The 24,253-nt window shown below is 49.5% G+C and overlaps 1 protein-coding gene across 9 annotated transcripts in view; it reads right to left on the bottom strand.

Moving 5' to 3' along the window:
• The window catches only part of LOC119387998 (la-related protein 4B), an 87,146-nt gene that overhangs the window by 50,348 nt on the left and 12,545 nt on the right, over nucleotides 1–24,253 (bottom strand). Inside the window, exons 1-3 of one of the 9 annotated variants that reach the window (XM_049413779.1) lie at nucleotides 19,986–20,150; nucleotides 18,884–18,934; nucleotides 5,363–5,456 (exon numbers count right to left, since the gene is read on the bottom strand). In XM_049413779.1, the coding sequence (XP_049269736.1) occupies nucleotides 5,363–5,456; nucleotides 18,884–18,934; nucleotides 19,986–20,096 (256 nt within the window). In that variant the 5' untranslated portion in view covers nucleotides 20,097–20,150. Of the gene's footprint in view, nucleotides 1–5,362; nucleotides 5,457–18,883; nucleotides 18,935–19,985; nucleotides 20,151–24,253 lie in introns of those variants that run through there. The other 8 variants (XM_037655595.2, XM_037655596.2, XM_037655598.2 and 5 more) reach the window with 8 other exon arrangements.

Here is a 24,253-nt window from a genome sequence, read left to right as displayed (position 1 = left end):
GTCGCCCTGCCGCATGTAGCGAACGAGAATACGTTCCGGCGACGAGTTTTTCGCACAGGGAAAAACGAAAACACAAACGATGCGGAAAAAAGCCTGCGGCCAAGACGACGCGTGGTCTCGTGGCGCCGTCCCGTGGCAAAGGAGCGCTTCGCGGTTCGCCGCACGAACGACCTCAAGCCAAAATTTTGAACAACCAGCGGGGAAACTCAATCGGTCTGGAGGGCGTACACATGTTCCGTTCTTGGCCCTTCGACTCTTTCGCATTCTCCCCAAGGCAGTTCGCCGAGAATTGCGACGGCCGGGCAACTTCGCGCACAGCCGCGACTTCCCCCGAACACAGCTCTGTCATGCGCCGAAATTACAGCCTTTACCGATGCCCTAATGAGCAAAGAGGAGACTACCCAGTGCACATTTTCTCGGTAGGTGCGGAAGACAACAATGACGCAAGCTGGATGTTCTTTTTTAATGCTTTTTTTTATAGTGGCACTAGTTCCGAGTGACACTCGTTTGTTTCTCTTCCAATCGCATTCGCGATTACGAAATAGCGCGTCACGTGTATTCTTATCGACAAACCTCATATGACACATCCGATAACGAAAACACACATGAATCATGTCTGTTCTCATACGATCACACGAGAGGCCTAAATACGTGGCATATGAGACGTCTTTTTTTTTTCCTTTTTGCTAGGACATGAAAGATAAAGGTGTGTGTCATGTAATTCAATCTAATGTTAAGTCTCACACTTACATGCCCCAGAAAACGACGTAATTATTACACAGAATGCGGTGCAAGAGCGTATCTGCCTACCAGCGAACGAGCGAGATCCGTGCAAACCGTGCCGAACGATATTACTGCTTGCCTATCACGTGACCGGAGTCTATTTCCCCCTTAGGCCCTTTTGGATGGCTAGGCTTCACGCTTACCACCTGAAGCTTCCCCTCCTATAGTCTTTTTTTCCTTATTGCGTGATTGCAATGTACAAAGTATAGTTGTAGTAAAATAGTTGTTCCGTAGGGTGCGTCGCAGACCAAGAAGTGCACTACGCGCGGAGAAACAGTTACGACCGCAGTTGCGTGGCTCCGGCAGTTTTGTGGGATCCAAAAGCACCGTTAACCTGGTGTATTACGGAAACAAGGGAAAAAAAAAAAAACGCAATGGCAAAAGAGCAAGCATATTGCACCCATATCAGATAAAAAAAAATAATTACAGTATATGCACTCGGGAAGCAATAATACGCCTCAGTTCACTAGCTGTCCGTGTTGCGAAAATCAATGCGGGCCGTTACCGGCAACAGGCTCTGGCATTTTTTTTTTTTTAATAGCGGGTGACAATACTTTACGGAAATGGGGAAACGGTAAAAAGCCATTTAATACTTGGCGGTACTTGACAACCTGCACTCGAAGTGAATGAATTGAGCATTTGTAAAAAAAAAAAAAGAAGAAAGAAGCAGCTACGCACTACTGGTGCAAAGACTGAGGAAGCAGCGGAGATGGTGGCCCTCCCCTCCTCCCCACCCTCACTTCTCTTTCCTTCCCCCTTGCTATACTATACTATACATGGCTATGCTATGCTTTCTTTCGTTCTCTTTCTCTCAGCCACAGCAACGCAATCATATGGTTCCCATAAATGCTTGTTCTGCTACCATGCCTGGATATAACCGTGTGGTTCCGACGCTCGCCTTCGGCCCGTGGGTACCAGGGCCCGTATTCTCAAACGATCGCAAAAGGCGATAGTATCGCGTTTGGTGACGTAGAATTTGATGCGTTCAATAAGTAAAAAAAAGACTTGCCTGTGACGTCATTGTTGCAACTGGCCGTTGGTATTACGAATGTCTCACAACACAGGAGTGAGCGCACTGTAAAAGCGCAAAGCAACCCGAGTGCGGCGTTTTCGAGCGTGTGCTGCTGCTTCTACGCAGTGGCCAGGCTTGGCTGGCTTGGCTGTGGCTACTTGAAGTATAAGACGTGTTGAAAGTGCTTTCAACGTTTTTTTGCTCGATTATTTAATGCACAGTATAATATTTAAAGAATGCAACTTTGCGTGAAGCGTATTTTCGTTGAGAGTTTAACACGGCGTACTCGGAGAGTTCAGCTGTAGCGTGCCGCCGCAGCGACATCGTCTCAAGATCTCAACATGTTGCCGGCTCGCGATAAGCCACGCGAGCAACGCACGGTTCATGTTCCTGGGACGTTCAAACCACGAAAAAAGACGCGCTGGCAAAGAACGAGTGCTGATAACACCCCAAGGTAATGCTCGATGAAAGCTTCAGCGTAAAAAATGCTGCGTATATCCACCGAGGATTGAATACTAGAAGCTACCGCCTACGTCACTGAAATGCTAGACTTCACCACGAACCGACGGTTAACGGTGCCTTCGTTTATTGCAAATATGTCGAGAGCACCGTCGAGCAGCATGACGCAAAATTGACGTCGGCGGAATTACCAGATGGCGCCCTAACTTTTCCGGTTTGCCCAATAGCCAATCATCGCGCACCAAAGGCGATACTTTTGCGATTGTCGCCTTTTGGGAATACGGGCCCAGGGTTCGATTCCCGCCTCGCTAACGAACTATTTGGACTTTGTTTATTTGTTCTCCTCCTCTCCACTTCTATCCTCCTCATTTCTTTCCTCCAACGCGTTGCTAGGCGACGCATGGTGACGTCATGACACGGCGAGGGTTTTTTCTGCGCACATCGAACTGCATAACCTCCGGCTTAAACCGCTTCGCTGTTAAAACGAATCTGTGGGAAAAGAGGCATTTTCAACGACGACACTCGGTGGTTATCTGTACCGGCATACCCTTTGTCATGGAGTGGCCGCGAGGAACCACCGTTACTGGTCGCCAATCATGCGCTGTTTACTCTGTTGCGCTCCAGCATCCTATCTCTTTCAATTACTTTGCCGACCTCGAAACACCGCCGCCACAAGCTCTCGGTGTAGCGCAGTGTTCTGACCCGCCAACCCGTACAATCATGTCGGCAGCAAGATTAGTTGCATGACGTGGCAGAGGACACCCGTGTGTAGCTGAAATACAAGCATATGCGGGCTTTTTGTACTCGCGGAACTGAACCATGTGGTTGTGTGTGGTGGACCGCACGATGAGCAAAAGCGACATTCGGTTTTATTCGGTAGTAACGGGAGTTTTTTCGAGGAGCTCGTTTCTTTGTTAGACACAACCAAAATGAATCCAACAGACAATCGGGCATAGGGGATATTAATTGGTGAGTGGTAATAATGACGTGCCGTGAAATTAATTAATGTGGACGAAAAATCCCACTTTTCGTCGGTGGGATCCGAACCAAAAACCTTCGAATTACGCGTCCGATGCTCTACCAATTGAGCTACAATGGAAGGCGCTTCCCCGTCCACTTCGTTGGGTAATGCTGTATGTGTGATCCCTGGGAGTGCTAGGCATCGCCGATCGTGGCCGAAGCGGAGAGTGTGGAACACTCTTTTTGCCAGAAGGATCACGTGATCTTTGCACCAGCCGACAGCTGACCCATAAACCCTCGCATGCTAACCTAAGGCATTAAGTCTGCCGGGGCGAAGCCCTCGCTATGAATGAACTGAACGAAATTAGGGGGAATTTTTTTTCGAGTCACGACTGCTCTGGCATGTTCTCGCAAAGTTCCGCGTGCGACGGTAGGGCGATTTAAATGCTTTCACGTATATCCAGCAAACGCGGTTGCAAATCTGCTTTCGTCTGTCCCTCGTCTGACCTGCTGCCCTGTTGCGGAGATTAAAAAAACATGGATCGGTACCTATTCGCCTAGCTATCAACGTAGACATGGTACAGACCCTTCAGGAGCATGTGCGAACAGGCAGCTTAAACTCCCGCAATTTTGCACATTGCCAGATACGAACCTGAAAAGTTAATCTCCCGTGTGCCGTGAGTAAGGTGCTTCCTTTACCGTGCTCTGCACCTCCGCAGGCACCACGTCGCTGTTCTGTCCTATCCAACTTCGCGGTGACGACCCGGCCGAGTGCGGCGAGTTTCGCGAGGCAGGCAGCGCAATCACGCGGAGAAAGTCATCGTGCGGCTAAATTGATCCCCAAAACCGATACTGCTCGCGGTATGAACAGACCGCAGTCGGCTTCTATCGAGACGGGAGGCCGAAACAAGAGCACACAACATCGCAGGGACGAGCAGTTGGGTGAGAGGGACAGTAAGAGATACGGGAAAGGGTAACAGAAAGCGAGCAGGCCCCCGCTCAGACTACTACCGGCGAACCTCCCGCCCGCGCGCTTGTGGCGGCCTTCAATGGGAAAAGATTGGCGGGAGCAGCAGCCAACCAAGCGAACAAGCTTTGCGCCCAGACCGACAAATGGCCTCCGCCGAGAGGCCGGCCTGTTTCGGCGCCCATGGAAATGCGCCCCGGCAGAGCAACCACCCTTTCCGTGAGTGGCCGCAGCAAGATTTGGTCAGGCAGGTGCCGCCGTCGCTACCGTCGTCGCCATGGGAGCTACTGCAGCGCGGGGCTTCCAGCGACGGCATACCACCGCTTGGTCAAGCCGTCGCGACTCCGAGCCAGCTTTTCGACGCAAATTCAAGGTGGCAAAAAAAAAAGGGGGGGGGGGGGCATACAAATACGCGCGCGGGGTTACGACAAGCTTCCTTTGTTCTATGCAACCAGCATCAACCCCGAAGTGCCGTCGCAGCAGACGCGCAAAAGGGCTGTTCATAGAACCGTATGCATCTTCCTCGACTAGTCCGGCCTTGCCCGCTGGCTGCTCTGCGTGACATAACTGTGCCATTGTGTGCGAGGCCAGTTGACAAACTCTCTGCACAAGCTACCTGGAAGACATTATGTCCTGCGTGCTTATGCAAAAAAGTACCCCTCTGCTATCTCCTCTCCCCCTGCCCTTTACTACTCCCACATTCACTTACGACCGCCGTTCAGGTTTAAGCGGCTAGAGCTAGACAGTCGCAGCGCGGCCACCAGTATGATTTTCTTTCTCTGCGTTGTACATATTTCCTCAAACAAACAACCACTTTACTACTACAGGTCACAAGATGGCAGGGGAAAAAAAATCGGCGTTTTAAATGAAAAGACGCGATACAGTTCGGAAACCCCGATTGGTTTTTCACCACTTGGAGTTTACGTCCTCTCCTTGAATTTCGCCCACTCGACCTCGTGCTTCGCAGCGAAACGACGCGGTGAGGCAACTGACCACACTGTTTATGTGAAAAACTCAATGTTCACACGGACAGGAAATCCATGAGAACATAAGTAGCGCTACGCGCGTTCATCGGCTCGCCAGTCCTGAGCACGCAGTTACCGCGGCAACCTAAGCGGCACACAAACACTGAATATATCGCGCACTCAAGATCGCAATACAGCAAAAGGGCATGGACTCACCGTCGTCGTCTTCGGACTTGGCCAGCGCATTCTTGCTGTAGAATATGTCGGCGTTCGGGTTCAGGCTTTGCGTGGTGGTTGCTGGTTTCGTCTGCTGGGCGTACATCCGGAGGCGACAGGGCACGGACACCACGCACAGAGATGGGAAGGAAGGGGAAAAGAGAAGAGAGAGAGAGAGAAAAAAAACCGGAACAGTCAAGCACAAAGAATGGTACGGCAAGCAACGCTGCAAATACCGCAGAAGCAGCAGAGACGCGCGACCAGGCAGCGCTACTACGTTCGCCAGAACACCGAACACAGCTACAAACAAGAGCGGGTGACACTGGCGACGGACGCTTCCAGGGTCAGATGGACTTTCTGACCGACTAGGCCGGTAATGCGCGCAGAGCACTCGATGCGTACGCGTTTTCTCGCGCCTTTCTCCATGTGTGCAGTGACTGGTGCTCCTCCCGTCTAATGTATTTCTGGAGAAGAGCATGAACCAACCTCAACAGTAGCCGCCGTGAACGATCAGTCAACTCAAGCTACAAAATGGAAGCCCCCTTTCCTTTTCGAACGCACCCTTTTTACAAGCTACATTGCGCGCATGCTACGAAAAATGCAAAAGAAAGTTGTGACTACTCATTTCTCCGAGAAGATGGCATCTCCCTATACTTCTATCATTCAACCTTCCCCCCCCCCCCCCCCCACCCCCAAACGAATTTGTTTTAGTTATGGCCGCTGTTTCGAACTTTGAAACGAGTTTAGATAGGAAAGTGTTCTTAAAGCGACACTAAAGAGAAACAACGAATCGGTTTACATCGATAAATTGTGCTCTGAGAACTCGAATGTCGTTAATTTCGCCATCATAGGTTTATTAATACAGGAGAAAATAAAGTTCAAAGTTTCATTTTTAAATTTCGCGCTGAAATCTCCCCGCGTGACGTCACGGACTTCAAAGTGTATTTATCGTATTTTGGCGCCATTGCCTCAACAAAATTAGCCCAAACTTGGTATGTTAAGTCTATGGACCCCTCAGAGGACATTTTACTTCATTTTTACCGATTATACTACGTAGTCCCTAGTAGGCGCCGTCATGCGAGGTCACGGCGAATGGTGCGGAAACTTAAGGTGGCGTCGCCACCCACATTTTGTTTTTGCGCGTTTTCTCGCTTACTAAGCGTCTTCTCGCAACAAGCGTGGTGTTTCTGGTATCGTGAAAGAGTACTTTACTAACATGAGAAAAGTCGTTTTGCTCTTTAGTGTCCCTTTAAACGAAAAAACACGCGTGCTCTTCGCTATCGGTCACGAAAACTTAATATCATAAGGCACAGATTGTTACATTGCATTTGACAAATTCTGCAGTGTCTGCCACAAAGAACGGCAGCAAGCAACCTTGCGCGCCGCGGCAGTCGCAAAGCAAGAATCGCAGCCCATGCCAAACGAAACCGCCATTAGCGGCGGTTACGATCAGAGCGAACTGAATCATTTTTTTCTGTCTGCAATCGCAGCATGCGAACGAAACAGCCTTTCAGATGCGCCCTCCTTGCCCATTTTAGCGAAGGGGCAGGAGCACCACAAATGTGTTCGTGGTGCTCCCGCACACTACACATGGTCAAAGGAGAAATAGCAGTGGTTTGAGGAGAGACGTTTGTTTCCGCAACCCATGAGGGGGTGGGGGGGAAGTGATCTTTAATGAGCCCCTCCGAGCGTCTAGCAACACACGAGTTGGGAGCACGGCGCAGCGTCCTTAGGGAGCAGAAAGGCGAGGTCAACTTCTCCAGAAATGGGTACCCACAACAACGAGCACCAGGCCGGTGTACAACCCTCCCCATTGAAAAAAAGAAAAAAAAAAGAAGAAGACCGGTGCCTGCCCGGTGGCACTGGAAATCGAACTCGACTACTTGAGGAAAATAGGGGTGACGCTAACAGGACAGGGACGAAGTGACGACGACACGGGCGCCTGTCTTCACTACGTCCCCATCCTTCTAGCGCCACACCCAATTTCCTCAAGTAATGAACCGATTAGCTCGGCAACATGTCCCGCTGAACCACTTGACCACCTGGTAATGAGGTGTATGGGAGAAAGTAAAGAAATGGGGGGACGAGTGCTGAAAGGAAACAATTCGCTCTGCACTACGGAAGAAATTATTTGGTTAGAAAATATTTTTGCTCGCGCATAAGCAGTGACATTTCCTGACAGAGGTCGTTGTGCCCGCGTTTCCGGGAACTCGGTAAACATGAACAAACTTTTGCAATAGAAGGAACGTTAAACTTCGCTCAATGTACAAAAAACAAACAACCATGCGCATCACTGGTAAGAAAGAACGCACAGCTGAACACAATAATTTGAAGAATAAGCACAACATCACCGCCATGGAAAAATAATAACGGACAAGACACGTTTTGGATACTATTAGAAGACCTGTATGTTTTTTAACACGGTAGGGTTTAAAACAGAGCATGGAAAGAGCAAGTAATCCCAAAAATCGATTCATGCGCTAAAATACAAATTTTCAGGAAACAGTTATTTGCTTAAGTAATATACCTCCATTTGCGCATGGAGGTATATTACTTTGTTTTATTATACAGTTCAGTGAGCTGATACGAACATATCTGCTTACCGTATCTTGTCCTGTTCTAAGAAGAATTGATTTTGCTTTCGGAAAAAAGAAAAGAAATAACATTCTATCGGTAAACTACAGGACCTGTTGTTCCTTCCGTTCATAATTATTATTACTTCGTTCTCGTGTAAGTTGTCATCGAGTCGGTGAAGACTCCCAATGACACTTAGTACACGAGCGCCATTGATTATGTGTTTCCCTTTGGCCCGACTGGACATCATCAAATCGTCTCGCGTACGGGAAACCTCTTTTTCCGTTACCTTACACTTTGGCTAACATCAATGTTCGCTTTGCTGAGCCGACAGCGCTCATGACCTGATCGAAATACAGTCTCTGCTTTATGACCTTTGCATATAATGAACATAGGCCCTCTTATGACTGATACGTAAGGGCTTCTCAAAGCTCTACGCCAGCACATAGCTAACAAGAATGGTACTTCATATTTTCGCAAGGTCCCCGACTCACGCGCCCATACACCTCGGAAGCTGTGTACCGCATTGTGCAGGTACCACAGTAACCCACCAAGTGCTCCATGCGCCGGAAAACTGCACGTCTGCATTACAAGTAGCGGTGAAAAGGACTGTGGTAGAGCACGGGCGCCCATTTTCTTTTCCTTAAACGTTGCTGAGCTAGTTGGTTCATTACTTGAGGAACGCCCGTGTTTGTTGGCTCGCGTCTTCACTTCTTCCTTTTAGCGCCATACCTATTTTTCCCAACACCTCGGTTCCATACCGACTCTATCCCACACATACTGGCACTGCCCCAGAGCCAACACGCCACAACGCCATTCACTCTGCTCTAACATACTTACATGGGAGGCCTGGGTTGCGAATCTGGGCGAAACCACCTCCTCGTGGGCAACTCTCCTTAACCACATACTAACCATCTTAGGGGAGGTCAGTACAGCCTCACCCTAGCCCAGACCCGGACTTTGGTTTCGAAAATAAAAGTTTTCTCTCTCTCTCTCTCTCTCTCTCTCTCTCAGGCAGGCGAACTTTAGTTTTGAGACCAACACCCTTGTCTTTCAGAGTATTCCGAGCTCGTATTATGACTCGCCGGTCCGCGCTGACAGCTCCGAACTTCCAATATGGGTCAAGTACCAAACCGGCGTAACTGAGGAAGCGCTGCTCACAGAGTATAAGCGACGAATGACTGAAGGTCGTTTGAAGCGGATTCACACGGCGGACCGCGTGGCTCATCCGTTCCGCTGACGGTGCGAGACCCGTCGAGGTAGCTGCGTGATTCGGTGCCGATGAGGCACGCCACGCTGGGCAGGTGGATCGAATCGGCGATTCGATCCGTCCAGAGGGTCGGGTCCATTTCAAGAGGGCACTTATTTTTGTTTAGATTCTATATGTACCAAATGACTGAAGCTTGAGCGCGGCCTGTCCGCAGACGTTGAAGGCTGGCACTCGCCCGACACACCCGTTCAAAACAAATATCGGCGCGGGAACGCAGAAAGTTGGGTCGGTCGCTTTGGTTGACTGTTTTAATACAGAGTACGCGAGAGGCATACATCACGCTTGTGCAGGCAACCTGCTTGAGTACCAGCAAAAATCAAGCACACGTTGAGTTCTTTAGGTGCACAAGCCACTTACGTCCCCGCGATAATACGTAGACAATTATCGATTAAGACAAACAGATCATCCGAAGAAGTTGGGGCGGGCTGCTAATATGCAAACTCAACCAAACCAACTAGCCCAGCTGTCGGCTCTTTCTAGTACGCTAGGCCGCGGCCTGCACTCCCCCCGTCGTGTCTTTTTCGTGTGGTCTGCTCGTTACTTTAGCATTGTTAAAGGGGTGGTGCCACCAAATTTGTGGCTTGCGCGTTCTTTGCTGCAAGCGTTTCCTATAGCTCCAGGAAGCATGATGCACGCACCAAGATTCATGTATTCTCGCTAAATAATTTAATATCGCCTTTTGATGTGGACAACTTTCGGTTTCGGTTTCTGGGCGCCGAGGTTGGGCAGTGACGTAGAAGTGCAGGAGGCGTGGTCACATGACCACACAAGGCTGTGACGCACAAGCCAGGAAGCGATCGAAACTCAGTGAGTGATGTAGCAACCGATGCTTTGCCGGTACTATAGTGAACTAGAATAGATTTCAGTTCACTACAGACGGTACGTACGTTGCGGAAGTGGCGGAGGTCCGGAGGTCACTCAGATTACTACGGTAGATTTGGTGTGACGTCACTACAACTTTCGTTGCCCATCCTACAGATCTACGTCAGTGTTGGCGCGCTAGCGATTGGTTTCAATCGGGAGAATGGGCATTTAGGTACACTTTGTAAGTGAATTAAAATATATTCTAAACGTTTGCTCTGTCCGACCCTTCGTGTGGAGTGTCCTTGCATACAGAGGAAACCCACAACAGGCTTGTTATAGCCTCGAAATTTGATGGCACCACCCCTTTAATGTGTCAAGTTGGTACGGGAGCGATCGACAGAACTAATGATTTTTCGAAGCCATGTCAAACGCAAGTGAGTTAGGAGCCCGGTAACAGCTAACACGAGTAGAGAAGAAAAGAATGCTAACGGGCGTCTTTCAAGCTGAACAAAAACCGAGGAATGAACGCCCTTGCGATGAACGTGCAAAGATCATGCCGATCTCGGCTGCCTCAACTTCTAACGCGAGCTCGGAACAGGAAACAATAAAGCGTTTAAGCGCATCGAACCACACGGAGCGTATTTCCCGCGTCATTCACGCGCCGCCTTTGAGCGGAGGAACACCTTGTAATGCGCTCTGATCAAGGCGATGCGCCGGAAGGGCTCACCGACGCCGGAAACGGCACGGTGAGATCTCAGGGGAGGGGAGGAGGAGGGGTAGGAACCCGACGATGCTTCCCGCAGCGATCACCGAGTAACCATGACGACAGGGGGACGGCGGATTGAGCTGCAGCCTCCCTCCGAATTAGGGTCTATTCCTCGCCGGCGGCTTTGCACGCGAGGCGGATGCGAAGCGGCTTCTGCGATATTACGCCCACAGCATCTGACCCGCCAACCCCTCTCCGGGTCGACGCCCCGTACAAGTAACTAATCGGAAGCGCATTACACTGGTCGCGACTGACACAGACTACTTTCATATGAGACGTGTTCCCGCGGTAATAAAGTTTGGACTGCGGTAAATACCGTCCGCGAGCTGAAAAAAAAAAAAAAAGAAACCTTTTTTTTTTCTCTACACATTGTTGTTCAATAGTGATGTAATAACGCAGGACGAAGACCCTTCTCTTTATCTGCATATAGCTACAACTACCCTTCCTCACGCCATCAGACGTTGCTTCCGTAAATCATTATACTGCGACGCGACCGCGAACACCAATCAGCGGTGTTGTTTGATCAGCAGCAGCGCGCTCTGTAGAATAACGAATGGCCAGCTATCACGCGAAGACTCGTTTCACCAGAACCGTAGAAACACGCACCTTACTTAGAACGAGTCACCTGAATAGAACGGCCGTCTACAAACGAGCCAGAGCACCGCACCGTTCCATACGTGGCGTGCAACGCTGCGCAAGTTGCGCAAGAAGTTCGCTCCACAAAAAGTATCACTACGCACGTGTCGCGTGTTGCGATGGAAAGAACCTATGCACCTTTAGGTGCTGCCATAATCCCCTCTGGGTTGTTGTAAATATGCGCGATCCACCAAAAATGCAGTGCTGAGGCTGTGATGCACTCCTGTGCAAAGGTCCAGAAAAGAGGCGCCCCTTCCCTCCGTTGCAAAGGTCTATCGGATGCCGCACCACACAGTTTGTTTATATGTAACCGCAGAACTTCATTCATTCGTTAGTGGGCCTAAGTAAACAACAGCTCCGCATAATCGCCAAAAAATAAACAACGCGCGCAGCAAGTGCGGGAAGTCCTCCTAGGTTCCGTGAGATGCGTGAAACGACGCATAAGCAAGGAACGGCTGCTGCAGACGGGCGAGTGAGTGACAGACCGTTTAATGAACGAGCTTAGCGTTTGCCCCGAGTTACGGATGCGAACCGCATCTCACACACTGTCCGCGCTTAGACCGAGGGATTGCAGTGGGAACAGGGAGAACACGGCGTGGAATCAGTACACGCTTACTTCGCTTCTCCAACGAAGGAAGCTTTGCTATAATCGCATTACGGACGTTGGGGTTGGTTGCCCGAGGAGGTAAAATAAGTGATGGCGCTCACCGTGCCAAAGCTATTTACTCATTGTTCTTTGAGCGCAGCTCTACAACAGCGCCGCAGTAAAGGGGGGGGGGGGGGGGGGGCTCCGGATTAATGATTTTACTACCCGGTGTTACCGCACGTTTATGCAGACCGTGCAACACTGGAATAATGCCGCCGCTGGCAGTAATCCCACCCACGACAGGGAGCCAAGCGTAGTTGTCAGGTGCAAGTGAAAGACTTCGGCAGAATAGTAGACCACTAGTAGCCCTACCTGACGCATAACAACAGCCCAAAACAGCCGAACGCGCGCGCGCACGCACGCACGCACCACACACACCACACACACATACAAATCGAGAAACACGCACGTTAATAAGCCATCAATTCCGGTTACGGTTCAACTCTACAATTATCACACAGCTGATGATGATGTTAATAATAATAATAATAATAATAATAATAATAATAATAATAATAATAATAATAATAATAATAATAATAATTGCTGGGGTTTAACGTCCCAAAACCACAATATGATAATGAGGGACGCCGTAGTGGAGGGCTCCGGAAATTTCGACCACCTGCGGTTGTTTAACGTGCACGTAAATCTAAGTACATGGGCCTCACGCATTTTCGCCTCCATCGAAAATGCGGCTGCCGCGGTAGGGATTCGATCCCGCGACCTTCACCTGCCTACTTAATAAAACACAACAGTCACAAAGGAAACACTGGCTGTCAAAAGCTCTTTTAAAATGGACGCTTGAGTAATATCCTTGATTGGCCACAAACAAGGACGCGCGCAAAAAAAAAAAAAAAAAGAGGGGGGGGGGCATTGATAACAACCGCAAAAGCTCCTATTACGGGACTGTTTTGCCTAGACACCGCGGCCTATAATTTGGCACTGGCGCCAACTTTCGCGGCAAGAAGCTTCAAAGTCCGCCAGCTGAGCAAACAACTATATAATTTATACTATTAAAACTCATACACACACACACAAACTAAGTAGCGTCAAGGCCATGAAGTTTCCAAGGATTTCAAATACGGCTACAGAGCACGCGTTGGCGATCACTAATATGCAAATACCATTACAAACGCGATACCAACCTAAGGAGGACAACAAGAAAAAAAAAAAAGCAAGCTAGCAATCAAACGAGCTTCCCTAAGGGAAATCGTATTTTGCCCAAATGGAAGCCTGGCCATTCGTATGCGCTTGCTTTCGTCTAAACGGGGGAGAAATTAATCCACGAGGAAGCACGACATCAACCAGGAAAACCCGGTTCTCCGAACTGTGTAAATGTAGACCGGGTTACACGCATGGTATGCGCCAACGCTGTCGCGATTGGCGAAAAAAAAAAAAAAAAAGCTACTGAACGAAGGCGGTCATCAACGATTACTGCGAATGAATACAAAACCTGATACATCGCTCACATTCTGCGATGTCCTTATTCAAACCGGGCGTATTGAACGCACTGCCAAACGTTTACGTATATTATACAGTAAAACCTCGGTGATACGAATTTCGCGGGGTCACCAAAAATATTCGTATCATCCGAAATTCGTATCACCAGCAAGTATGGAAAATTAGCATGCGACAAAAGAAACCTGGCGCACATTTTCAGTTATTGTTTTTCAGGGCCGCAGCAAAGTCGCGAACAGCTCTGAATGATTACCACTGAATTTTTTAGACGTCGACGATCATACCTGCACTCGTAAATATACGGCCCGTGCACGCATGTGTAATTATTGAAACAGGTGTGTTGCGACCCGCGACAGCTAGTGGCCCCTTCCAAATCTCAGTATGCTTTTCCGCGTGACACCAGCGTAGTGCGGCGAAAGTGGCTTAAGGAGCGCTTTGACGCGATAGATGAAGGCCAGAAAATTCCATAACTGCAGTCCTATGTTGTTATTTTCTTATCGCGGTGGTGTTGGGGACGTTTCGCGAGTGATCGTCGAAATGTTTTTCGGATGTTTTTCCAGAGATTCTTCTTTCGGTTCTCGTCCGCCTTTCATATGCACAAGGACATTGCTTGCATGGAGGACATGACTTGTAATCTAAACGCGAAAATACACGGCGGCACATTAGGGTCTCCAAGATTCGCGCACACAATCTCGGAGGCTACGACGCGTTACTGAATATTTTATTGTGATCATTGTGTAAGAAAAGTATTTTTCTTACATCGTGATTTTGGCGAATTGGCGGCGCGGCGCGCATGCCCGTGCTTGCGTTTCTGCGCCCGCACGTGCTTGGCGCGTCTTCCGCGACAGAGCGGACAGCAGCTCTTCGCAACTGCGCGGTAGCGTACGTTCGTATCAAACGTCGCGGGGTGAAAATCTGTTCGCAACAACCGTACTCCATTACACTGCAGGCCAATGGGCCTTGGCCGGGACGAAAGAAAAATTCGCATCACCCAGAAATTCGTATGAGCCGTGATCGTATCACCGAGGTTTCACTGTATATTATAAATATATATGAAAAAGTTGCATGCGGAACCCGAAGACATAGCTGAAAATGAGCGTACACACGATTAAACGAATTGCTTTGTTCGTTAATCTTGTGTACGTTCATTTCCAAATAACGTGGCATGTATGCCATCACTGGATTGATACTGAATGAATACAATGTTGATATAACAGTGGATAGGCAACATTAGGCAGCGCGGGCAGTTAGCGAGTAAATGCGGTAGCTGAGAAAAAAAAAAACTCAACTCGAGACACGCTGAAATAGGTCTGCGCTTGTCGACATCGTAGCCAGCCACACAAAGTGGTCGAAAGAATACCATGGGATGACATACCTTCAACATGAGCCAATTACTGGTATTGATCTATCGATGACACGCTATATTACGAAAATGTTGAAAGTGCGCTCCACGGCGACTACAGATGGCCTAGTGATACATCGAGGAACGTTTAGGAGCAGCGAACCAGAGCAACATACCCAACCGATCGCAGAGCCTGGTAGCGTACCTCTATTTTCGCTATAGCGTTATAGTTTCTTTATAGCATTACTCTGTGTACCAAGGCGACGTACGACATCATTTGTGGCTGAGCAGTGTTACGTTTAACATTCTGCCCTACGTTTAAGATTTGTTTGTCAGCTCATCGCCTACGGCCGGGTCTCTGAAAAGCAAGTTGCGGTCCCATATGCCGGCACTAACATCTGAGGCAGAAACTCGAGAAGCAAGTAACGACTGCAGGAGCGTATGATGGAATGAAAAACGACAGAGGCAGCATTAGGAGACGGGAAGACAGCGGAACGGGCCGCAGAACGAACAGGGGTAGCCGATATTCGGGTTGACAATAGGAGAAAAAGAAAGAGGACAGATGACCGGTGGTCAGTTTGAGCGACGGACGTGGCTTCCAAGGGCCGGGAAGCGCTGTCGAGAAGATAAAATTACAAAAAGAAAAAAAAGGTTTGCGGACATGAAGTGGAATATGCTCGCGTAAGACACGGTGAAATCGAGATCGTTGGGGTAGGCTTTCCCCAGCAGCAGACGCAAACAGGGTGACGATGATGATGATAATGAGACAACCATGAATGAAAGGGATTTTGCATTACACGGCTTCACTGAAACGAGAGAAGGTAAGCAGGAGGAAAAAACGAGGAAACGCAATGCATGTGTAACGGCCTTCATCGCGTGCGCGGACAGCCGAGCGTTTGATCAGCTGCAACGTCACTTCCGCATTTGCGTCAGGCGCGCGCAATGCGTGTACACACACACACACACACCATCGCCGAGGCAGGCTCCCTCCGGAATCGCGCCATCGCTCGCGCTTTTTGAAACTGTTGAGGTTTTCAACGTCCCGAAACAATGCGGCGGTTTACGAAAGCGAGACGCCGTAGACGGACGAGGGTTGCGGTTTTACCCTAGTCAGACACCTGGAGTTTTAAAATTAGGTGAACCCCAAAGTGAAGCACGACATCGGTTTGAACTGATGTTACGCTTTGGAAACTGCATTGTCGTTACCTTATCCATCAATGAAGGTCAAATATTTTTTTTTTTGTAATATCGCGGCGAAACTTCAGCACATGAATGCCTGTTACATTATGGATTTCAATGTTTTTTTTTTTTCGTATATGTAGTTTCGGCCACACTAGTTATAATACGATCTCCTGAAATATGCTATATTAAGACTTAAACACAACGTAATTCATTTTTACCGACAAAGAACGCCGGCGAAGGGCGAGTGCTCTCCGACATCATCGACGTCATCCAAGCGCCGGCCGCAAGACATGCGCCCGGGACAATGTACAGGACTTAACGGACACCGTCAAAATCAATGACGTCACGGCGAGCTGGCGCGGCGGCGTCGCCTCCTGTACTTTCCCTTTGCCCGTTTTCTCGCTGTCTAAAAAGCGTCTTCGTGCGGCATGGTATTTCGACGTTACTAATACCCGAGAAAAAGTTTTTTCCTCTGATGACTAACTGGTCCTTCAAGTGCACTTACCATACAGGTGCACGGTAGACGAACTTTTGCTCTACATTCTGATAACACTGGTATCTAACGCACGACCTAGCGGTCCGTAGCCATTGAGCTACCGCGGCAGATTCCCGTCACGACTTACAAAGTGACCACAAGTACACTGCCGGGCCGGCTGGCCGAAGTGCGGCTCTGGTCTTTTGTTCTTTCTTTGCTCGCTTAACGCGCGGCGCACATGTCGGGACAAAAGAAATATGAAAGTGACGCCAACAGGCTCGAGCCGGCGACACTGCCTCGAGCGGCGAAAGCGAGGCGGGCGAACGAGTAATCGGAAATCCTTATAAGCCGCACTCCCCAAGATTCGTGCTCGTTTCGGGCTGGACTGGATTTTCTCTCGCTGCGCCAAACAGAACGGAAAGAAAAACGTGCCCGGTTATTTCCGCACCCGCGACTACACCGATGAGGCCAGAATCTTGACAATTAAACTGCGCTCTCCTTAACTCGCAATCTCGGGGAAAATGAGGTCGCTCGTATTACCCCCCTCCTCTCTATTTCTCTTCGCTTTTAGTACTACGACTCTTAACATCTTGAGACGTTCCCGACGCGTCGCTTCTTGTCCAGGAAAAAAAAAAAATAACAAAACTAGTACGGGCTGTCCGCCGGAAGCTCGTGCGGATCGCCGCCTCGGGCCAGGGCAGAAGCGCAGCAACAGTGGGGCGCCCGCACGAGGCGTCAACTGCGCATGCGTCACCAACGGTCGCATGCAAGTTGGTCATGCATCGCGCAGGCTGGCTAGGCTCGCCTGTACACGGAATACTAAAACTTCCTCGTGTTTCTTTAGCCGGACTCCACCTTTCAGCAGGGACGCGCCGACGGTCACCCGCAGAACACGCGCTGTCGTCGCAAGCCGAAACGTCTATGTATCCACAAAACAACCAGAAACTTTACAAAGCGCCAAATATATCTACAAAGAACACTCAACTTGACAAGGTGTCAAATGTATACCAAAATTTTATATCGATCTACTAGCGAGCTAAAACCCTTAATCCCCACGATATAATGCACTGCGTATGTAAATTTGTTATTTTTTTTTTGTTGTAACCACCATTATGCTGACGTTTGTGTAGGGTGTCCAAGACACTATAAAGCTGTCTTAACCAAGCCTTTCTTCCCCTGGACTCCCGCAACATTTTTTATACTGCTGCGAGTCAATTCAATAAGGAACGCACACAAACATAACGATGGTGGTTTTGAGATCACGGCTAAGTTTTCTACAATGAGCGACAACGTTCGCATTTGTCACTGTAAATGTATCGGCCACGTTGAGTTCTTCGCGCACATGAAACGGCAGCAAAGAGTGGAGGCAAGCAATGAGGCTCCGTTAAAACGCAACAGTCGAATACGGCGTCGCGAGGTGATGTCGCCAACGCTGCTGTTCCTGCCTACATAATCGGTCTCTCGTCGCGCAGCGTCACGATGGCGAAGTGGCAATATCACGGCGTTTCAGAAAGAACGGGTATTCAACTTTTTTTTTTTTTTTTTGCTTGTGCAGAGACAGCCAGTTCAACGACGCAAATTACGAGGCATGCGACAGCTTTCTCTGCACAAATACGGTAGGCGAATCAGACAGAGAAATAGGCCATCCAAATTTGTCGTCACGAAATTCGCAACGGCAATATTTCGCGTCTCATTACAAAGGCAAAGACCGCAACGTGTTTCATAACTGAGGCGATCCCTAAGGCAAACAAATGCCTGGGCTACTGTGGACATCGTAGAACGAAATAAACAAGAATAATTTCAAACACGTTTAGGTTCTTTAACGATGTTTAGAACAAGATCGTTTCAGAAATAAAGCCCTTGGCCTAGTGCTCTTTGTCAACTCAAGTTTAAAGTGGACCCGGTCACGCGTCGCTTCGAGAGCCAAACCTTCGCGACAGCCTGCAGAATTCGGTCGTCCCATTGTGGCTCGGTCAACGCACTGCGTCCCGCATTGACCATTCAGAGCGCTGCCAGCTGCTCCAACGGCTGACGAACAACACGAACCAAGCTGCAAATAGTATAGCGCAGTGATAGAGGTCGGCGCCAACAGCGAACCGTTCCCCAACGAGGAAGAATGACCAGAACAAGAGCGGGCTGGCTATGCGCCATTTTTAAAACGAAGCCGGCTGCGCTGAATCAAAATGACAAAGACGTCGACTACATGGCATCGAAACGGCGTCCCGCCGCGAAAGTATCAACAAACACCAGTAACAAGGGTTCGAACTCGCCTAAAAAAAAAAAAAATCGCGCCCACGAAAACGTATATCGGAAGCCGCGTTAAACGTGACAAAATGGTAAGTCTCTAACTGACAGCTGCCAAACTTACGTCAATGTACTTGTCCAAATACATGCGATCCGATGCGGCACTGCCGGAATTCTGTAAAAATGCGAAGAAAAAACAAAGGGAGAAATCAAAACAGAGGGAAAACGACAGACTATAACGCGGATCAAGGTGCGCGCGATAGGGCAGCGAGCCGAGCCGAGAATGATCGTCGGGTAACCGCCCCCCCTCACCAAGGACACAAACAAAATATCACAAATACTCCAGCAGCGCGAACGCCAGACAGGTGGGAAGGAAAATGATCGGTTGCGGCGCGAAGAATGAACTGGTGGTCAGGCAGTCAACAGAAATAGTCAGGCATGAGGGAGTGGAATAGGTCAACATGGACACCGCCAGGAGTAGCATGCGCGAAGCACGCGGGCGAAATGCAACAGACTATGGAGGCGACACGGTCGCCGCCACGTCTACGGTTTCTCGACGCTACGAGCGCGCGGCGCTAAAAGTAAAGAATCGAAACACGAGAGGAGAGACGTAAGGTGGAGAAAGCTCGCCGCTTACTGCAGGGCCGCGCGCTTTACGAGATCACGATGTGTACGCGTTACAGGACAACACAGCAAACAACAGCCGCATCCACGCTTCACGAAATAAATACACACACACGCCCACGACAATCTGCGCCGGCGACCACGATGGTGACGCTACCCCAAGAGCACGCACATACGCACACAGTATACGGGCCGCTCGGGGCGACCGAGCGTGTAGCACCAAAATAAACCAAACTGGCCCGAGGAAAAAGACGCACAAGCCACACGTCGCGCAGCGCGAGAACACCACCTGTTGATCGGGCCGGAGTCGCGCTATGCGGGCACATACGGGAGCACTGTCGGCTGCATGGCAGAGGGGGGGAGGAAGGGGACGGAAGGGGGGTTTAATGTGGGACCCCCCAGCCGCGGCGGCAGTCCCTCCGTGGCCCTAGTGCACGCGGCACGAGCGGATTCCGGCGGCATGAACCGATCGTGGGGCACAACGCGGCGACCGCGTTTCCACGCCATCCAGCGTCGGCTGGAGGCCGGCGCTGGCGAACCATCTGGTAGCGCGGCCCGCCGGCCGCGGGGGCCGCGCCGAGAGAACGGGGCTGACTGCGCACCTTCTGGATGATGAAGCAGCGCGGGCTGTACGCGGCACAGCAGAGCGGGGCCCCCGGCGGCCAGTCCCAGGCTGCGGGGTGCAGGGCGCCTCCGACGTAGGGCTCGACCATGGCCCGGGACCGCGGCGGACTCCGGAGCCACGGCTCTCCCGACGGCCGCCGCTGCGGCACGGACGGACCGCGGCGCTGACGTCGCCCCTGGCAACGCCTCCTCCTCCTCCTCGCGACGACCCCTTCTCCCGCTGCGCCCGCTCCCAACGCCGCGGCGGCAGCCCTCCGCCTCGTCCGCGGGACGAGCGAGCTGCTCCTCCGTCGCACTTCCGCAACAAACGGCTGACCGACAAAACGCGCTATGCCCACCACACGAGAGGGCTTCGAGACACCGCCACGAGGTATAGGCGCAACAGGGTCGCCAGCTAGCGTGCGGGCCACACACACTTGCGCCACTCGTAAGCCCCATGCGACGAGAGACCACAGAGCGGCACAAGCGCTCCCATCGAAGGCCAGTCAAACTTGGGCGCGAAAACCGAAACTTAGGGGACGGCAGCCCCGTGCGAGGTCGAGACGGAAACCGCTCTTCGCCAAAGGAAGGAGAGGTGTCGCGTCCCGCTTTCGTGCGCCGCCGCCACGCGTTCGTCCGGCCAGAGGTGCCCCCCGAAGCCCCGCGTGCCTCCCCCCGAGGCGAAGGAAGAACGCCTCCGGCGCACACCTTGCTCTCGGGCCGCCCGCGGCGACCTCCAAGGTCATTATCGGTACGGCCCGGAAACGCTGCCAGTGAAGAGCGGAAACAAGCTGGCACGCGCGAGTATTTATAGTGCAGAAAAAACCCCGCACGTTACATATGCGGCTGACAGACGTCTTTGCGCCAAACGCTCGACAGATGCAAATGTCGCGCCTTGCCCGAACATGACGGCACGTGATTGGGCCGAGGCGATGAGAGCGTGTATAGCACGAGAAGCTGTTCATCAACGCAGGCTAAACTGGCGATGTTAGAGTAGGAAAAGGCTAGCATGAACACTATCTTTGCCCTCCCTCCTGATGTTGAGCACCGCTCCAGTATCGCATACTTCAAAGCAGCGATCAAGTCTCTTCACATTTAACCCTGTTGTAACAGTCCACCCCCTCATGTAAAACTCCCTTCACTGGGGCCTTTGAAGTACTGTAAATAAACAAGCAAGAAAATCTGAAATAGTGTGACGAGTTTCAGCCCTCAAACTGACACGCCAAGTATGAAGGTCCATTCTATGCAACTGTATAAGGAGACAATGGTATCATTGAATAACCCAACATCCAATGCCAAGAAATAGTTAAAATTAAACGGATGGTTATACAGTACGCCTGCTGGTTAGCTTTCTCGGCCCATGTTGCAAACAACTGATGAGGTACCACAGTCATATGTGCACCACCTTTACAACAAAGAAATGCCAATGCCTTCACAAAAACGTGAAACTGATGCAAACTAGTGGTCTTTTGCTTGGCCACACAACCCCTACTTTAAGCTCTAGGGGTGCGCAAATATTCAAAAATTCGCCAATGAATGCTGCCCCATTTGGTTTAGTCAACCAATAGACTGACTAGTGAACTGCACTCAAATTCAAAATATATTCCATCCTCATGTGATAACAAGCATAAAAACAAGAAGTTGCATTGTGGAGCAGGTTATGTTCCTTAGGTAGCCACACTACAAGCTAAACCACAACGACTTTTGCGTACCAACTATATATAATGTAAAAACCTACTGTTCAATACTCAAAAATTAGTATTCCATATCATGCAGATTTCTGGCACTGCTCTAATAAAACATGTACACAAGCATAAAACAAAATCTAAGACATGACTACTATAAGCCAGAACATGAGAGACTGGATTACTTGTAACCACCTAGGAATTTGTTAAAAAATAACAGAACTAAGCTAGTTGGTAAGTATTCATGTTAAAGAGACAGGGCGTGCAAACACTGACAAGAGATTAGTTAAGACATTTTGGTGTCTTGACTTCTCTCGTGTCCGTGTTTGCACGCTCTATCTCTTTAACATGAATTTGTTAAGGTGAAACTAAATCAAGTGCATGGGCATTTTTGCACTTGGCAAGAAGCTATGGCTAACTACAGAGCGAAACGATAGCTGAAATGCAAGTTCTTTGGCAGTCGGCACACAACAAATAAATCTACCACAAGGTTAAGTGGATATGGCTGTTTGAACAAGTGGGCCCATTTGGAGAACGCAAGTTTCACAGGAAGGATCTGAATACATGGGAAGAGGAACCTAGATGTCGAGATTCTGTCCCCAGTCTTTCCTTTGCTGGCATGTCCAGAATAATAATTCCTGGGGTTTTAGGTGCCAAAACCATGACATGATTACGAGGCATGCCGTAGTGGGTACTCCGGATTAATTTTCACCACCTGGGGTTCTTTAATGTGCACCTAAATCTAAGCACATGGGTGTTCTTTGCCTTTCACTCCCATTCAAGTGCAGAGGATTGAACCCTCACCTTCGAGCTTAGCTGCATGACACCTTACGTACTAAGCTACCATGGTGGGCTGCGTGCCCAGAATGCAAAAACATTTCACAGAAGCTGGAGGAGCATTCGCAATAAGGGGTAAGTTTCGCATACGTTGCTGTATGTTACGTACGTGGCTATGAATATTTGTTTTGCCTATAAAAACAAAGGAGTACCCAGAGCAGAAAACGTTAGGCATGTCTACGCTATGTACCCAGTAGGCAAAGGACATACAGGTGCAGAGACATTTTAGAAGGTTATGAACATGCTGCCGCCGTTTTGGCATTCTGCCTACGACAAAGCATCTTCTGAACTCTTAAGGCTGCCAGAAATATTGTATCAAAGTAAATAATGGACACTACTGCTTAACTCTTTCGCTACCGCGGGAAAAGGGGCCGTTTTCAATAGGTGTGAAAAAAATTTTTTCCCGGCTAGATACTAACGCCTTATTTACATTGTTTGGTACCAAAATGTAGCTAAAAGAACGCTCTACCCAATAACGTAAATGTTGTACATATATTTAATACACATATTAATGAAAAAATGTTTATAAAGAAAAGTTTACACAGTGATTATACGTTTAACACTTTAAAAAGGAGGATAACTTACAAAATAATAAGGTTAAAAGAAATTCAAGATATACAATTTGTAGATTCTTATCTTGCAAAAAGGTTGTACAAGTTTCAAAAGTTAGTGTTGAAAACTGTTCTTCCCACAAAAAAGAAAGTTAGTGAGGGTGCGTCTCGTGCCATTCTCGAAAGCAGTCCCTCGTCGGGATGAAACAAAGATAGACCCCGCATGGCTGACACAAAACTGCTGTTTTCATCTGTGTCTTTTGCTTCTCGTAGCACAGCTTGCAATTTCGGCGTTTTTGTTGCACCTGGGGCTTGTGTTCCGACTTTTGTGGAGGTGGAGGAGGGGGGACATGTCTTTCGCCCGTGCCCAGAATCTGGTTGATCAGCTCAATTCGAAATGCGAGCTGGTCAAAGCCGGTCTTTCTTGACAGTTCATCTATTTCAGGGTGATCCCTCCGGTGTGTCTCAAAAAGAATAAAACTATTCACGATGGCAATGTCGATGCAGTGAAAAAACAGCGTCTTCCACCATCTCACACATTTCATCAACACGTTATAGGAAGCAATGAGTTGATCCGACTTATCAACACCAAGCATGCCCTTGTTGTACTCTTCTATCAAGAGCGGCTTCCTGACGGGAATCTTGGTCCATCTGTCTGCCCTCTTCACTTTTCGCGTTGCAATTACGTGTTTGTTAGCTGTGTGTGCTGTGCTCATCAAGTTTACAGCGCGCTTGTCTTTCCACTGTAGGTACAGCACGTCACTGCAGCGCATCCAGCGAACGTCTCCTCGAGCTGCTCTTTTCTCCCAGGTGGTATCTTTCAGCTGGGAGGGGAATCCGCGGCGATCTTTGTGCGTTGTTCCGCAAGACAGAGTTTTCCGCTCAAGTAGGTGTACAAACAGAGACGTGGAAGTGTAGAAGTTATCCAGGTAGATGATGTATCCTTGATCTAAGTAAGACTCGCATAGGCGCGTTACAACATCATAGGCGAGTCCCTTTGAGCTGGGCGCTTCCCTCTTCCCGGTGTAAACACTGAATTGGACAGTGTAGCCGGTCCTTGAGTCTGCAAGGACCCAGAGTTTGTACCCCCATTTGACCCCCTTGTCACGCATATACTGACGGATTCCCGATCTTCCCTTAGACTTCACCATTCTCTCGTCCACACACAAGTTTCGGTACGGCTGAAAAAGCTGA

The sequence above is a fragment of the Rhipicephalus sanguineus genome, chromosome 3, assembly GCF_013339695.2.
Source record: "Rhipicephalus sanguineus isolate Rsan-2018 chromosome 3, BIME_Rsan_1.4, whole genome shotgun sequence".
Classification (NCBI taxonomy): Eukaryota; Metazoa; Arthropoda; class Arachnida; order Ixodida; family Ixodidae; genus Rhipicephalus; species Rhipicephalus sanguineus.
This window is presented reverse-complemented; position numbering and strand designations above follow the sequence as displayed.